General features: G+C 41.4%; 1 protein-coding gene across 2 annotated transcripts in view; it reads right to left on the bottom strand.

Annotated features, from left to right (window-relative positions):
• Positions 1-1957: 1957 nt before the first annotated feature.
• The window catches only part of nup93 (nucleoporin 93), a 26768-nt gene continuing 11106 nt past the window's right edge, over positions 1958-17619 (bottom strand). For both annotated transcript variants that reach the window (XM_023421345.2, XM_023421344.2), the window contains exons 4-22: positions 13962-14024; positions 12276-12404; positions 11526-11600; positions 10468-10560; positions 10180-10319; positions 9901-10033; positions 8909-9066; positions 8638-8803; positions 8285-8378; positions 5953-6144; positions 5734-5860; positions 5453-5525; positions 4543-4587; positions 3521-3637; positions 3265-3383; positions 3054-3171; positions 2742-2825; positions 2511-2639; positions 1958-2302 (exon numbers count right to left, since the gene is read on the bottom strand). In XM_023421345.2, the coding sequence (XP_023277113.1) occupies positions 2192-2302; positions 2511-2639; positions 2742-2825; positions 3054-3171; positions 3265-3383; positions 3521-3637; positions 4543-4587; positions 5453-5525; positions 5734-5860; positions 5953-6144; positions 8285-8378; positions 8638-8803; positions 8909-9066; positions 9901-10033; positions 10180-10319; positions 10468-10560; positions 11526-11600; positions 12276-12404; positions 13962-14024 (2166 nt within the window). In that variant the 3' untranslated portion in view covers positions 1958-2191. The remainder of the gene's footprint in view (positions 2303-2510; positions 2640-2741; positions 2826-3053; positions 3172-3264; positions 3384-3520; positions 3638-4542; positions 4588-5452; positions 5526-5733; positions 5861-5952; positions 6145-8284; positions 8379-8637; positions 8804-8908; positions 9067-9900; positions 10034-10179; positions 10320-10467; positions 10561-11525; positions 11601-12275; positions 12405-13961; positions 14025-17619) is intronic.

The following is a 17619-nucleotide window of genomic DNA, read 5'->3' on the forward strand; positions in this document are numbered from 1 at the left end:
GTTGTGAAATAGCCGGGTTATTGGAGGTGTTTTTCATCGGCCTGATTCACAACACCAGCTGCAGCACACACACCTGAGACGAACGTCTTCTGCTGTTGGAGGAATTGGAACGAACGAACGAACACACACACACACACACACACACGGCAGGTTGTAGAAAAACCACATCGAGCTCATTCAAGAAGGATGTAAATAGAGATTATGCTACAGTGTGATTGGTCAGGAGTCTCTGCAGCCGCTCATCAGCATCAGATTTTAGTTGAGGGTATCTACTCCAATGTCATTTATAAACCAGGAGATTTTCACATTGGCACAATAGTAAGTGTTAGAGGGCTGTGCTGGGTCTAGGTAGGTCTGGGGTACGACAGCATGGATCCCATAGTAATTGGCTCAGCTCTGTCTGTGGCCGTGGATGAACTTCACATCTCTGTACAGTTATGTGGAGCAGCCAAGACAGAATGAGCCTCCATCTGTGTTCTCTCAGGCCAGACTGGAGGACAGAGAGAGTGGGCCACAAATTTAGCAGAGGGGGTGATTGTTTCTGAAGATTAACATGTAGTCGGTGTCTTTTAAACCTCAATAGAAGTTTTTCCTGCTAAATGTTGAACAGGACATTGGTAGGCTGTTGCTTGATACTTTCTTGGGTGTTCAAGTTGATTGCAAAAGGAATCACTTAGTGGTTAAAAGAAAAAAAAAACACATTTAATATGTTATTCTTTCTGAGAAGTTTAAGCAAAGTGTAACAAGGTTTAAATTTGTAGATCAAATATTAAGAAAGTCCAATAAACTTCAAATAAGAGTGGGTATGAACATTTTTCACAACCTTTCACAACATGTAGCATCAAAACTGCGGGACAATCCTGGCCGTACGTTTTATTAAAATAGGCCAATTTGATTAAGGAACATGCAGAACTCTCATTCCTTTTATTCACCATGTAAAATACTGTGAAACCTAAAATGGATAGCTAAGAGGTATGGTCTGCATTTAGTGTTAAAACATGTCTCCTGCATTTGTTACCACAGAAATCACCCCTCTGGTACAGAGACACAAATATCCCTCCAGTCCTGTGGTCGACTTCAAGCCAACCAACCATCTGCCAGGGGAGGGGACGTGTCAGATACTGTACTACAGCCTCTGGACAACAACATGGCTCGGGCCTGCAACACTCCAGATCATCCACTATAGACAATAACTTTCTTATGTTAAACCAGAGTGAAGTGAAATGCCTCTTCTTAGTGTCTGACGAGAAATATCTGCAGCTTCTCCTAAAACGATATGAACAGTGTTTTAATTCTGTTCACATTCTGTTAATAAATAATCCAACATGAATTCATGGTGACTTCTCCGTCCAAAGCTGCTGTACTCATGCATCTTTTTAGCTGTGGTTTGTTTGAACATTTTAGTTATCAATTATTCATGAGAACAAATGTATTAATTTATGCATGAAAATAAATGATAGAGAAAAGTACACAAACTAAGACAGACCCTGTGGAGGACAATGTTTCTTTCTATAACAAACCCGTGAGCCGATTTGTCCATGAAAACACACTGGAAGGTGTGATCATGTCTATCAAAACTTAACACCTGGTTATGAGGTGCTGTATAAGACGCTCAGGCTCAGGACATTCATTACCCTACAGGCTTCAGTCACAGTAAACGTAGAGCAAAACATCCATCCAGCAGAAATGACTTATGAGTTTAAATGGTGGAATGAATCCACCACTGAAATAACCAGCACTGAGAAAACAAATTTAAATAGCTGCAGGATAAAGTAATAGTACTGGAACCATTATAAAACTGAGAACTGATAGTGTGTCCAATTAAAAAGACTGACTGCTCTGCGTGTGCCACAATTATGGTAAAAACATGAGGTAAAATGAGGCAAATGAATTAAAAAAAAAAAGAAAAAGGCTGAATGAAAATAAAAATTAAGGTGTTTTCAAATAAAAAGGCAACTGAAAGAACACTTCTTTTTTTATTCCAAATCATCAAAGATACAAATATGAAACAACAAAATGGGAAAAACAACAGAACAAAAACAGAGGACTGACGACAGGAACGGGTGATATAAAGACGTATCTGTTAACACACTGATGAATATAGTGGCCTATACAAAACAAAATGGCAGACAAATGAGTGTGTGTATGATTGTGTATCCAGTAGTGTGTGTGTGTGTGTGTGTGTTGACGTTCAGTTCATCAGTAATTCCATCTGCACCAGTCTTGCGTTGGTGTCCCCGGCCATGTTGTAGGGAATCATACCAGCAAAGGTGATCAGGGCTCTGGCCTGGCTGCGCAGTTGCTGTTTAAAGACATTTGAAACGTTAACATGCTGCCACTAGAAGAACAGACTACTTCTGTACTTCTAAATGTGTATCACAACAGAGATTGATTGGAAATATTTATCTACATAAAGTCCAGTCTTGGTTTGACTCTTGATTAATAAAGCACAATTCACACATAAAAGGAAATTCAAAGCGCTTCAAATGGACTAGATTCTGGCCTCTCACCATGTCTCTGTCCTCTATGGTCCTCTGTGGTCGTCCTGGTGTGCCCGCTGGCGCCCCCTTCAGGCGTTTGTACTGGGTGAACAGGATGTTCATGGTGGCCAACAGCACCTCGGACAGGTTGTGCCTCACCTGGAGACACAGAGGAAGTTTAAAGAAAGAGAAAAAGACAGAAGTTGCATGTCGTGAGAGAGTCTGAATGTGCCTTTTTGAGCGTTCGGAAACCGATCCCACCTCATCACTGAAGTTCCTGAAAGCAGCCACTCTCTCCTCTACACTGTCCTGACTGAGAGGGAGGAGCTTTAGACGCTCCATCACCTGACAGAGAAACAGAGACAGACAACATTAACAAAGGAACTGTATATGTATTCAACACGGTATCGTCACTACAATATAGTAATCAGGGTATCACATACTAGATGTATGACAACATTTTATTACAACCTGATGACTGTGAAATGACTGACGATGAATGTACTGAACAGAGGGACTTTGGGCCAGTTCTTCACATCTGTCCCGTCCCTATACGGTCACAGCTGTACTCACGTCATAGGCTCTGTCGACGTGACCTGCGTGGTACTCATCAAAGAATGTCATCAGGTCTAAGAGCAGGTAGAAAGTACTATCGACTGACTTCTCTCCTGCTATGCCTTGAGAACGATTCCTGCAGCGGCAAGAGAAAAACCATTCAAGGTTTATGCATTTACAGGATGCTCTTGACTTGATTCAGACTAGTCCACAGTGCATGTGTTGTTACCTCTCAGCAATGGCCACTGCAGTGTTTTTTAGCCTCTCCTTGTTGGACTGAGGAGCGCTGACCTGGGCAATGACCGGACTCAACAGTCTGTTCATCAACTCCAGCACCTTATCCGGGTTCTACACAGACACAAACAAAAAGAGAAAAAGGACCGGGGAGGTGAAAGTAAACAGTGAATGGATTCAACAGCAGTTCTTCGCAAATATTGTGGCGCAGCATGTGGATGCAAAGGTCACTAAGAAAAGGATCTGCTCACCTTGGCCAGCTCGAAGAGTCTGACTGCCTCCTCAAACAAGCCCTTGTTCTCTGCCTCTAGAGCCACTTTACTGATGATAGCTCTGGTGTCCCCGGCAAACTTATCTATGACTCCAGGCTAAAGAGAGGAGGAAGGGAGATCAGAGTGAGCCTGAGAATACTACAGAGAATACTGTTCTACTTCTGATGCTAGAGCAGAGGATCAGTGGACTGGTTTGATTTGAACAAAGAAGAGAAATTTTAACAGTCTAAAATGGGGACCTGTTAGCCTTAGTCAGAATTAAATGCCTGTGAGCCGGTTCATGGTGAAGAAAGTGTTTTGATTATAACAAGTGCATGTGACAAGCTGACTAACACTTCAGCAGCCACCCAGCGTAGCTCAACAAACTGCCATTCGGCATCTTGTATGTAACAGTCTTACAGTCATATACTGTGAAATACCATCCTCCTTTAAAAGTCTATGTATATACAGCATCATAAACCAACACTGCAGTCACAATTTAACATCCCATGAGTTCTGTAGTTGACGCACTGTAGAACAACCCTCGACTGAAGAGTATTCACAAGACTTTAACAATGTCAGACTCCGCACGGTGTGCCTGTCATGTGGGTGGGATGAAACATGCAGCGATTTGAATATGAGGGGGGGAAATATCACATCTTACAGAGTTCAGCAAACACTGTGAGAAATGTCAAAAACTTTGGAAGCAGAGGCGACAATGAGGCTTTGTGAACAGCTTTTTGATCCATGACGGTGTAACAGAGCACTGCTAAATGGGGAAATGTCGAAACATGTGGGAGGCATGTTGAACAACAGGGAAGATTTCTGACCACGTCTGACTGACTGAAGCCGTCAAATAGAGTGAAGATGGGAGTGACGGAGGAGAAATGTGAAGCAACAATAGAGCGAGAGAAATACATGACTAAAGAGCAGGTGAGAGGTAAATGCAAGCGATAGAAACACAATAACCACAGGAGAGATGGGAGGAGGACTTAGAGCGACCAAAGGCATAACCTGCCTACCTTCCTGCTGCCGTCCTTCTCTAATCTTCCCAGCAGCATGTCAAACTGTAAAAGAGACAAAGTCAAAACAACTATATCAGAAACATGTAAAGTTTACACTGCGACAACCGGGAAATACTGTAGGTACACCAGTAGAATAAAATGCAAACCAAGCCCTGAAATTTATACATCGTTGTTATTTATTTATCAAAGTCAGTTACTTTTGAAAAAAAAAAGAGGTTTAGGTTCAACTCTGTGGTCATTTTGGAGAGTGACGTCTGTGGTGACGTTTTACTGTATTGCATTAAAACTGAAAGGTTTTTCCAAACCTACATTTTGTCCACTTATATTTACAAAGATAAAGAACAAAACATCTTGCTCAACCTATGTTTAATGATGGTCTAAGTCCAGCTAGTACAAAAACAGTGTCAATACATTCATTACCAGTAGGTGTATAAAGTGTAGCAGTATTTTGGCCACATTTCTATGTCCGTTCAAAATTGGTAATTTTACTCGATTTGTTTGCAAATAGATATAAATGAAATTCTTTCAGTTGTGGTTTTACATAAAGTCTCATTCACCATCTAGTTTTGTTTTAAGCCACAGCCCACTTAATGTTGTTTCACCACATGACACCTGTGATTAATTTATGTAATCTACATCCTGATGTTGATGAAATGATGATGATGATGTAATAACTGCACACGTCCGATGTATCGGATGAGTCCAGAAACACAGTAGAGCAATTACATGGAAATACTGTGACCCTCTTAAAAGAACCAACGCTCTATAATAGCTCTTTGCTGGGGTGCAACTGTCATCTAGTGGGCACTTGGTATTAGCTGAAGCTGTGTTAACTGTGCTCACAGGGGTTAAAAGACTGTATAGGCATCTTCTCCAGAGGGCGTTGGTGTAAACGTGGGTCACTCACCTCTCGACTCTCGATAACAAGCTCACTGACGCAGCGCATGAACATGTTTTCTCCCTGGCTGTCCTTCTCATTGCTGCGGAAAGACACATACAGTGTGAATTACAAGCAGGAATTAAAGTAATTATCATTTAATAGAAGCAATAACTGAATCTGGCTGATAATGTTTATCATATTATTGCCTCTCCCTTCACCAACTATCTGTATAATATGGGGTGAAAAATAAAATAAAAGAATCACCGAGAAGGAAGTGCTTGTGAGAGTGAGAGTGTGGGATTATTTACCGTAAGAAGTAGAAGTACTGCAGGGCTTCCCGTGGATCAGTGGACTCAAACTTGCGAGTGTAAAGCATGAGCAGGCGGATAAAGTTGAGGCGGCGCACCATGGGAGGATCCCCAGGCTCCTGACTCACTACACACAGAACAGGTGAACACAATTGTGTTTTCAAATTGTTTTCCTCAAGTGTCTTCACTACCTTCCAAAATGCAGGTGATTACACTCACACAACTGAGCGCTTTGGCCGGACGACTTAAGCAGCAGCCGTAGCTCGTACAGGACCAACGCCATGTGCACGGCGTGACTCCGCAGTCTCTCGACACGAAACAAGAAAGCCACCGCCGCCTCGAACTGAGCCGTCAGGAACAACACCTGGAAATACAGGAAAGGCTGCTGGCTTGCGGAGAAATGGGACTCCCCTGTTGGACAAAAGAAGTGACAGAAAGAAATGTCGCGGGAAACCCTTTAATAAAAAATAAAATAAAGTATTTCTGTATTACTTAAACATGCAGTTCATGTCCATGTCTGCCCAGACTCAAAAAGGTATTAAGTGCATTTTTTGATTTGTGAAATAGGGATATATAAATAAAATTGATTTGACTTGCCTTTGTTAAGCTTGTTGTTGTTGCTCTATACAATTACTACAGTTTCAAGGTGAGCACCTAAGATTAGTGTCACAAAGCACTGAAGTGTAACCGCCACCTAATGGCACCAGTTTAACTTTGTCAAGACATAACATGTCAAATTTTGATAGTTTCTACTGCAACTAACATGTAAGAATTATTTTGAAAACATTTTGTCTAGTGCAGGTACTTAGTCATCAAGTTTACTTTTTAATTATAAATTCTTAATCCTCTCGCTGGCTGAAACTTTGGGTAGCAGAACAGGGTGGACCATGTCAGCCATTTTATAGCCTTATCTCAGACTTACAGCACTTTAGTTCAAAAAACGAGAGCGTATGAGAGAAGAAGAGAGAGAGGGAGAGAGCACTGAAGAGAGGAAAAAGGACGAAGGAGGAGAGATAAGAGTGAGGGAGTGAGGGGGTGTTGCAGCAGAGTGCACAAACTAGAAATGAGAAAGAACAAATGCGCATGCGAGGGGGACAACATGTGAAAGAGGCCGAAAATCAGTGGGAGGAAGGAGGGAAATCAGTGGTGCAGGTGTGAGGAAAAATAGGGATAAAGAATAAAAGGAAAAGACCGAGATGCAGCAAATGAGGTACAGAGAGGCGGAGAACAGACGAGGCTGCGGAGCATTGGCAGTATGTAAGAGAAATAAAGAGAGGCTTTGGGCTTTACATCCTGCTGTGAAGCAAGATGGAGGACAGCGAGGGACATAGTGCCAGACAACTGAGGGAGCTGCGCAGCAGGGAGAAAACAGAATGAGGCTTCAGGCTGTATTTCCCACTGAGCAAAGGGAATTGGGAGAGGGGACTTGGGAGAGGGTGAGGGCTACGGAGAGAGAGGAGTGCTGTCTTATCTGAACGGAGCAGGATCGGCCTGTGGAGAAGACAGCACCCACGGGAGAAAACTGTGCTTTCTGAATCTGTGGGAGAGAAGGCCTAATGCCCTCATGCTCTCCTTTTGTATGTGTTCGGAGTGGTTTAAGTGGGTAGCTTTATTTTGAAATGAAGTGAGGTGCAGAATCAAGGTCAAAGTCTGACAAGCTCATGCTTCACTTGAGTTTTCTGTCATTCAAATGGCTGTTAGGAGATGTTGCGAGAACGACATGTTTACTCTGTATTTGCATTCGTGACATTAGGTACAAGAAATTTTTAAGTTTTCGAAACGTAATGATCACTCAGCCTCTCACACAACTACTTCCATCACCTTCCTTGTGTGCAGCACCATGAATACCTTCAAGGAGGGACTTTTCAAAAGTGTGCCCCTTGTCCTGTCTTGTAATATTCATTGTGTTGGAACATCAAGGACACTGAGCTCTCAGAGAGAGGTGTGGTCAGATGACACATTGTCCGTCCTAGTTTGTTTCAAGCAAACTGAATTCTTATGATTAATTTTTTTTTTTATCCAATCTCAGTCCCACATGAGTTTCACCTACAGCTGTTTCCTTCTACTTCACTGAAGGTATTTCAGAAGGCCTACAGAGAGACAAAGTGGGAGGCAGCAGGTGACTGGCAGCCGTAGCACCCAGCTGAATCATAAGAAGAAAAGATGAGCAACTGTGAAGCTATTTCTACATTTCACACTTTAAAATCAGTTCACAAACAAATTCCCGCTCTGTTTTCCTCAAACTCATGAACTTTTGTTCCTGTGTACTATGCCAAAGCGCTCTGAATTTGCTACAGCTCTGAGTCACTCTGACTGGCTTGTTGTCCATAGCAACAGCTGCTGAGGCTCATGGGTTCTGTAGTATTTAGAGCTGTCCTACAAACCAAACTGAAGAAAAAATAAGATGTTTTTTCAGAAACAAAGCTGAAATATTCATAGCCGTTTGCTTAAGTGCTGTTAAATTATCCAGGAGACTCCTGTGTTTCTCTGTTGAGGAAATTTCTCAAGTGAGAATTTACAGTAGGGAAACGAGATGGAAGCAGTTACATACCGTAGTCCTCCAGCAGCTGTTTCTGTAGCTGTGGCAGGGTCAGTCTGTCCTGAGGAGAGCTGCTGCCGTCATCATCAAAACACACCTGGTTCAACTGCAAGGACAAAACACGGTACACACTATGTAAACTTTGGCTCAAAGAAGGCTTGCTTTACTAAAAACAAAAAAAAGAAGTGCGACAGTGGGTTTAATCTAAACTAAACTGCATATATGTGCAAGCTGCTGGACATTTGAATTTCCCCAAGGGGGTGAATAAAGTATCTATTTAACTATCTATCTAGATGACCTACACTAAGCAGCCAGCAGTGATGCTTTGGAACAAACTATGTTTTTAAGGTTTTAGTATACTGTACCTTTAGCCAGAGGTAGTCTTCAGTCTTGTCTGCCACCTCTCCATGGTTATCACTGATGTCACATTTTCCAATCAGGCAGTAGACGGCTCTCTTGTAGGGGTCAGCGCTGTTCCTCAGCACTCTGCGGTAGTGGAGACGAAGCTTGTTCTCTGAAGTTGGGGAAAGGCTGAAGAGAGGAGACGAAATAAGATGGGAGGAGAAGGAAGAGATTTAAATACAATTTGAAATTCCTTGACCTATATAGACATCACAACATAAAAACTGTTTTCACCGTCTGTCGGGGCTGTTCATGTACTCCTGGAACCAGGTCTTGAAGTCTCCCAGCTGATGTTGCACTCTGTTCACCACCTGCATGGCTGCATTCAGGTCTCCACAACGCAGACAGTAGTAGATCACGGCCCACACTGGGTGGCCCTCTATCTCCCCATCCTGTTGCATGCACATACATTCTTAGTTTCTCAGCATAAATGTCACTTTTAGTTGCAAACAGGGCATGACCAGGATTATCATGTTAGTTACATCATTTGTGCAGTAACTGGCCTCCACAGGGGTTCAGCAGGAAGCAACTATGGACAAAGGGAAGCCTCTGGGCTTACTTCAGGCCTTTACTGTAATAGGAAGACATTTTAACTCTGTCCTTGGCTCGTTGCAAGTGTTTGCGAATGAAGCCCTGAGGCTTCTAAATTGTCTACAGTTCACCAGTATAACTTCTAGAGCACTTTGCATTCACCTGTAGTTTACTACTTCATAACAGTGAGCACCCTGTAATTCTTACTGTTGCCTTTGGAAATGCAAGCAACTATACTTTGGTAAACCACATGACCCTATGGTCAAAACACTGCCACTTCTCATCAATCAAAAATAAACCAGTGTAGGCTGAATGTGTTCTGGGCGCTGTTGGTAACTACACTATGAAAGCAGTGGCTGACTTAACAAACTACGCTGTTTTTGTAGATGAATGCTTGAAGAAAATGTTTCATCTTAGATATTTTTCTGATAAATGAATCAAGTCATGGTCATATATATCAGCCAGCCAGGATATTATTTATTCCAGATTAGGATTTTGATATTTGGCAGTTATATATTCTCAAATTCAGTCTTAGTGGGTTACAACTGGCAGGTTTACCAAAGAGCTTGACAGCTGGCAAATTTGGTCGCATTTCAGCTTTAGCAAGTAGCAGTCTGTGTGGTGCAGGTGATGCTTTTATTTACCCAAAAGCATTCAAAAGTGTGTGTGTGTGTGCATGTGTGTGTGTGTGCTACCTGCATGCCTGGCAGGGGTCCTGGTAGTTTAATGTTGAGGAAACTGCGGACTAGTTGGTACGTTCCTGGCACCCCTCCTAATTGGGCCTGATGGAGGTTCCCAAATACTGTCACCATGGTGTAGTTTTTGTAACTGTGAGGGAAGAGACACACACACACACACACATATATCGAGTTCATCGCCATGCTGGAGTTTAGCTTAATTTTAGACTACTTTATATCCACCAACTACTGGACTTTAGACTCGATGAAAACAAAGAAAAACCCGAGCACTGTTACCTGTTCTCAAGGAAGTTGAGCGCCTGATGTACAAAGGCCATTTGCATTTCAACTGAAGTGCGACTCTTGAGCGTGTCTTTAGCTGGAACCAGCAGCACATCCGTCATCTGCTTCACCATCAGCCACATGTCTGATACGTTCTGAGATGAGGAGAGCGGGAAGGGCACAGGTACGCGCACAGAGAAGACACATGGAGTGACAGTAACCTATATTTTCTGCAGAACGCAAAATTGCTTCATCTGAAAATGATAGTTAATCTTATGTTGATGTGACAGTCAATGTTCTTACCTTGTCATCCAGGCTCTCTGCTACAGAAGCACACAAGTCTCCCAGATTAGGCTGAATGTGACCATTTACTATCTTCTCATTGAAAATGTAGATCTGAGGGAGGCATGGGCGGTGATAAAAGAGGAGAAAGAGAAAAAATAAAAAAGGTTGTTGATTACAGTAGCTCCCAAAATTTTCAGAGTTCGTTTCCACATTTGCAAGCTAATGTGAAAGAAAATTTTGAAATCTGCCCACAACTCCATCATCGGGCTCACGAGTAAAAGCAAATGCTACGACCATCGAGTGAAATGGTTCACAACAAAGAACAAGAAGAAAAGGATCAAAATGTTTAAAAGGTCATCAAAGAGGATAACGAAAACCAGGCAAATGACTCCGCATGCGATGTGTCGACACATGGTCAGAGGAAAAAACATTTAAAGTACTGCGTCATATAGAAGATCAGAGACACTGAGAGCGAAAAGAGAAGGTCAGACAGGACGATGAGGAGGGAGCAATGGTGGAGAGACCTAGAGACACAGTGAGTGAGAGAGAAAATTGCCCCTCTAACACCCAATCAATCAATATGTTTGATCTGCTATTTCCTGGCTTGCTGTGACCCCATTTTAACTCAACAATCAAACTAGGCATTACAAACAGTACGAAACATCTGTGTTTAATTCACTTTAAATACAATTCAAGTGGATTTTATTTTGAAAACATCTGAGTGTTGTGCAGCAAATTAATTTCAGAGATGAACAGGAAGCTGTCACGACCAGATATATCATCTCTTTTACTATATTAACTATGGCAGTTTCTTCCCTTAATTTCCAAATTTTGGAACCGATGATTATTTTGAACAAAATAATAAAAAAAACCCTGATTTTTGTAACAGTTTGTAACAGGAACTGACCAATAAATCAGTGGATATTTCTGACGTTGACGCCCCCCAGTGGTATTCTAGTATTCTCCATCAAATATAAATACTGTCCACACTAAATTTAATAATGTTTGCTGATATTTCCTGTCCCTGCCTTGGAGTTTTGATGAACTTCAAAATGATTAGACCGAAGGTGACTCACCTGTCGTCCATAGGCCACCTCCACGCTGTCCAACGCACTCCTTCCTGGAGCTGTCACTTCACTCACAAAGCTGGGCTATAACAGACAGATGCCACAGATGACTTAACAGACACACTGCACACAAGCAAGTGGCAAGTTAAATACAATTAGAAAACATCAGTGACACTGTCAGTTGTGCCTAATGTGACATTATCAATTAGCCTCTAAGTGAAATGAAATATTAATCTTCTTTTCTTCATGCTGCATATTCTGCATTTACAAAATCTTTCCAGCTCAGACAGACGGACAACAGTGTCTCCCTGCCTGTTGTCCAACACATGCTGTCATATGTTCCCACAGGATGATACACAGGACGGAAGACTTTTACTTTACTCAGGGAGAACATTTCTTCTGCCCGCTTCATTATTAAAGAGCGACAGTGGTGGACCTGCCATTTTCTCTTAGAAAACATATTCATTTTTCATGGCATATCTTGTTAAACAGAGGCGGGGTTTGTGCAGGGCTGCGTCCAAGAGGCAGTAAATTCTAGAACCTCAAATTAGCTAACTTATTGATGAAGTATCTTCCCAACAACAGAAGCTATGTTGCCTTGAGCAGGGGGTTTAGCCTCCAAAAATCCCTGCAGCAAGTATTCTACAAAATCTAAACTAGCTCTTGTCCTCTGAGGTGTTTAGCAGACTCCTTTGGTTTTGTCCCCTGTAACTGAGGTTCTTCCTCCTAAAGCAGCTCTGCGTCATGTGTCCTGTATACCTCCACATCTTGACTGAAGTCCAGTGCGTCTTCTCCTGCTCCGAGTAACGTGTGCAGGACTCTCTGCTTCACCTGCTCCCACTGGACCAGCATGGACTCACGATGATACTCCTCAGCCAACAGGAACGTCTGAAACAGATGAGGGTGGGAAACAGGTCCCCGATCACACTCAGTGCATTACAGTGCGCAAGTTCAAGGGCATCCCTACATTTTGTGTGTTTGCAAATGACAACAGTCATTTTGAGGCAGCAGGTATGTAAATGACAGAAAAAGACAGTTTAGTGGTGTGTTGCCATAAACAAACTCTTGTCCATATATGTATAACATATATTATGTATAACATAATACCTTGCCTCACATGCTAAATATCATGTGATGAATTAATGCACCTATTTACCAGTGTCTTGAGATGTGCCTAAATTTTTGTGGTGATTTTAATTTGCTCAAGTTCTACAGTGAATAAATACTAACAAGTGAAACATTGTGTGACCTATTGATGTTAATTGGGCCTACCATGACACACACACACACACACACACACACATACACACACGCACACGCGCACACACACACACACACACACACACACACACACACTAGATTTAGCAGCAGACCTCAGTGAAGATTGCACTACTCCACCAGGACACACTGCAGCCTATTTTAACTCTCCACAGAGACTCTAAGTGAGATAATGGGAACGTGAGATAATTGAATCTCCAGCTCAGGGAGACAGAGATCTAGACTAAAGCCACCATTTACTGGGTTAACTTGGTCACTGCCTGGATGTCAAAGCTTTAAATATTTCTGAGATGAAAAAGCTAGAATAGGTCAAAAGATATTTAACATCCAAAAAAGATATAAAATTTAGAGGTGATTTAGAAAGTGTTTTCACTACATACATAGTTTGTCCACCAGAGAGCACCGATAAGTTTATCTTTCAACAGTAAAATGTCCTGGTCAGTACATACATGTCATGTATTGGCTGATATATCATTATACGATGTTATAGTGGCATCGGCCTTAAACATTTACGACTGACAGTGATAAAAAGGCTTTAAATTTAAATGAGATCATACTCATTTCATATGGTTGCTGTGACACTGGACAACTTGGACTAAATTGGTTATTTTTCTTTGATGTAAACGCTACAGCAGTCGGAGAGAAATCTGTAGGAACATTTAACATCCACTTTCTTTTAAATCTTCAGTGCATTTGGTTTTTCCACTCATGCACACAAGTCCTTTTTCCTCTCTCAGGGAGCGGAGAGAGATAATGGGAACAGCAGCTAATTAAACACAGGGCCTATTAGCTCTGCACATCAGGGAAGCCATTTCAAAACTATTCCCTAAAGGTTCACACCAGAAGGACTTTGAGATCACAGCACGCAGAAATTACTACAAATTTGGTTTTTAAGTGTTCCTATATTGTGATGTGCTAATGTTCATGCGTACTACAATGCTAATCTGAATGTGAGTCACACAACACTGTATGTGACTAGAGTCTAATTACTGTATCTTGTCCTCTAAAATTCAAACATTATCACGGTAAAGAATGAAAAATAATGGGAATAATATTAATATGTGGGCTTCGCAGGCCTCTCTGTATTTGAGCCGTGTCCCTACACCGCAGGATTTAGATTCTGTAATCCATCTGTATCTCTTTTTCGTCATGAGACAAAATACTGACCCTGCGGCGAGACTCCTCAATGGCTGACAGGAGGGCGTTGTCCCTCTCATTCTTCAAGAAGCCCTGTGGACGAGGCAGAGGCAGACAGACAGAGAGACAGACAGAGAGACAGACAGAGAGAGGGGTTGATACAGAGTAACACAGTGACAAACAAAGAGGGAGAAGAGACAGGAACAGAGAGAGAGAGAAAGCAGGAGATATTAGTTCAACTGGTGAGGACAAAATGAAACAGCGATAAACTGCAGCAAGTTCTAGAGGGACAGATTTAGCAGGCGCACCATCATTTGCTCTACGGGAGACAGAAGCAGCGTCTCAATTTTCCATCCTATTTTCTTTGCCCTTCTCGGACATGTGCAGTCTCATGCACTGTCAGGATTAGTCAAACATATGGTCGCCATTTTTATCCAGATGTATAGACAGGCCAGAGCAGTGTCGATGCTTTTCACACATACCACTTTGCTATGAGACAGCAGTCATCATAGCCTCCATTTTGATGTCAACTCAAGATGGCTGCCGCTGCATACATACTCCGCACTGTTCTGGCCTTGTTGTATGAACATGGTAATTATTCACATCTTGTTCAACTGATAATAAAACTACTTATCTTATACACAAGATCTGTGCTGTCAAGTGAGTAAGTGGTACTTATGTAAGAACTGGAGTATACAGGAGGGAACATGATCGAATTGTCTCTCCTCTACATGCAGAAACATCAATACGAATCCTTTACAATCATGAAACTGATGAAATGGAAATGTTTTTGGTTTTATCTTTGTTACTAGATTTGGTATAATGCCAGATGGAGACAAAACTGAATGAAAAAGTGCACTGAGGTCATTTAACTGCATAATAGACCTCAGTGGCATGACCTTGTCTAAACTGGTTTGGTCAAACATGAAAATGTTTTAATGCTTTGAGGAAAAAAGACCATTTAAAAAAAAAAAAATCAATAAATGACAATAAAATATAGATTATCTTGCATCATAAGCAAGATTCATATTGAGTAACATCAACAATCACTTAGAATCATGTATAAGAACGATAAGATCAGCACGTTTAATGTTTTACTAAAATGTTATACACTGGCTAAATAACTATTTTCATTATCTATAAATCTAATCTTTTTTCAATTAATCATTCAGTCAGGTATCAAAAATAAAATCCTGACAATGTCGCACTATTAACACGCCTACATACAGTATTAATGGGAGCACTTTTGTGGCTGCAGAAAATATACAAAAAGGGAAACAAATTAATTAGTTCAATCAAAGAAAACAATGAATTAAATTGGACTTTTGATGTGGTTTTCCTTTACTTATTACAAGGACATTTCACTCCCTAAAAGACTTAAGGACTTAAGATTTATGACATTTAGCCTAATCTGGATTTTATAGATTTGATATTTGTCAGCGTTGTTGAACCATCTAGGAACTGCTGTGTGAACATTTCTTCCTATGATGTTAAGTAGTGCCACTCCTTACTATGCAAGAAAGATGTGCTTCTGCTTCTGACATAATAGCCTCTTAAATTGGCGGAAAATCGTTCCCTTTACCAGATAATGGCATATAAATTTATTGGTGACATTTCTGGCACCATGTGTCTTTCCATCTTGAGCATGTAGGATCATTTTAGCTTGTAGAATAATCACCTGGTAAGAGACATAGCATTTGTCAAAGCCAGCTAGAGATTATTCTTCTCTACAGGGATGTGGGTGCTCTTGGCACCCCTCCTCCTTGTATCTCTCCTCTCATTTCTCATCACCTCTCACTCACACCTCTATTCACCCACCTGCTCATTGCTCTGCCCACTTGAGTCCCATTTCCACCCCTTCCTTTCTTTCCAAGCTCTCAGCCTTCACCTCTGTCTGTCATTGCATTCCTCTCCTTCTCCTTCACTTTCATCCTTTTATCCTGACAAATCAGGGCAAACTGGAAGCAGAAAAGCCAATACCAAAATATAATAGAGTGGCCGATAATTACAGCATTGAAAATGAAACCTTATGAAAGCTGGAAAAGTGTAAGGACACTCTATGATCTGGCTGGGTCAATTAATCTGCCCTTCATGAATTGTGCTATATCAAAATGCAATTAAAAGCTACTCTTGAACTGGATCTACAACTGAAACTGAAATTGATAAAATAATCAGAAGCTTTTACATATGATGATCTAAAAACCCTGGTGCTTTCCAGGGAAAAACCATCTTAACATTGTTTGGTTTTGCAGGACATGACGTGCTTAGTTCAACCTACCTTGCTGCTGCAGCAGCAGGACTGATGACAAGGACTAAACAGAATGTTAATTATAACGTATAGCTTGTAAAGTAAATTTGGATTGATGTCTTTTGTGTTTTATTTCATTTGATTCCTCACCTGAAGAGACAAACGAACCAGCTACATTTGATACAGCTTGTTAAACAATGTCTTTTTAACACTGTTTGTGGATTATACAGATCCAACCAGGTAATCTTCTGTCTATCTATAACAATGAGTTTGACCATGTCTATTATGACATCTACAAAACCACAGAAGAAGAGGTGCTATCACCTGACAAGAGCAGTGGTCAAAGTCCACAGTGGTGGATGTGTCGCGCACAAAAAAAAAAAAAAAGGAAGTCTGACCAAGTCTGATATTCTGCTGCGTAAAAATAGGACACTGATGCATGCTGTTGCAGCATGGTTACTGCAGGTGTGTGGATTTACATGGAAAATAACTGGTGGCTTTTTTTTCATGTCGCACTGCACTTATATGCATTTCGAGCCAGAAGCAAAAGCAGTTTGTTTCACGTCATGCATTTTTCTTCAAGGTCCTTCACAGACAGAAAGACGTGAACGACTGTGTGTCTTGCTCAGTCGTAGTGACAGCAGATTTCTAGATCTAAGTGGGTTAGTAATGTGCCTTAAAATTAAAAAAATAAAAATAAAAAAAACCTGCACATTCAGGTCACAAACAGGTCAGACACTCAAGTTTCCTTATGCCTTATCTTGAAAACCGAATCAGTGTCTGAGCCAATGTAGGAGGACAGTGATTCAGTCAAATATGTATTTTTAATGTGGTGGGACAATGTTACAGGGGGTTCTTGCATGATATTAGTATCTTGGTAATCTGCTGACAGCACGACAGTGTTAGTGAAAGCTTTCGGTTTTACAGTTGCAAAACTAACATTACCTGGAATTTGGCTAAAACAGTCCAACTTACTGTCTTGGTGAAATGCTAAATTGTATTAGTCCATTTGAACCTATTAAGGAGGACAATAAGTTTCTGCCTCCTCCAACTTGCCCGTTTAACCCTTTAGTCCATTCCTCATACCCCTGGACCCCTCCCACCCCCGTCTTTCTCTGTCTCACTTGTTTCCCCAGGAGAGGCTGACAATAGGTTTATATTTAACCACTCTAACCAGAGAAGAGCTCAGGTCAGCGCTCACTGGAGAGCTGCACTGGAAAAGGGAATAGAATAGAATAGAATAGAATAGAAGTGAATAAAATAGAATAGAACAGAATAGAATAGTTGTAACAAGAGCTTGTGGTATGTATCTACTACAATACAAGAGAAGACAGTTAGACAGTTTTTTTTAATCATGGTGATGACTCTGTTATTCCAGTAAATTGGAGGAGGGGAAATGAGACGGACATCTTTTCCAGAAACAGACGGGGGGGGGGGGGG

This window comes from Seriola lalandi, unplaced genomic scaffold (assembly GCF_002814215.2).
Source record: "Seriola lalandi dorsalis isolate HSWRI2012SDOR001 ecotype SW California unplaced genomic scaffold, Sedor1 jcf7180002054671, whole genome shotgun sequence".
NCBI classification, from domain to species: Eukaryota; Metazoa; Chordata; class Actinopteri; order Carangiformes; family Carangidae; genus Seriola; species Seriola lalandi.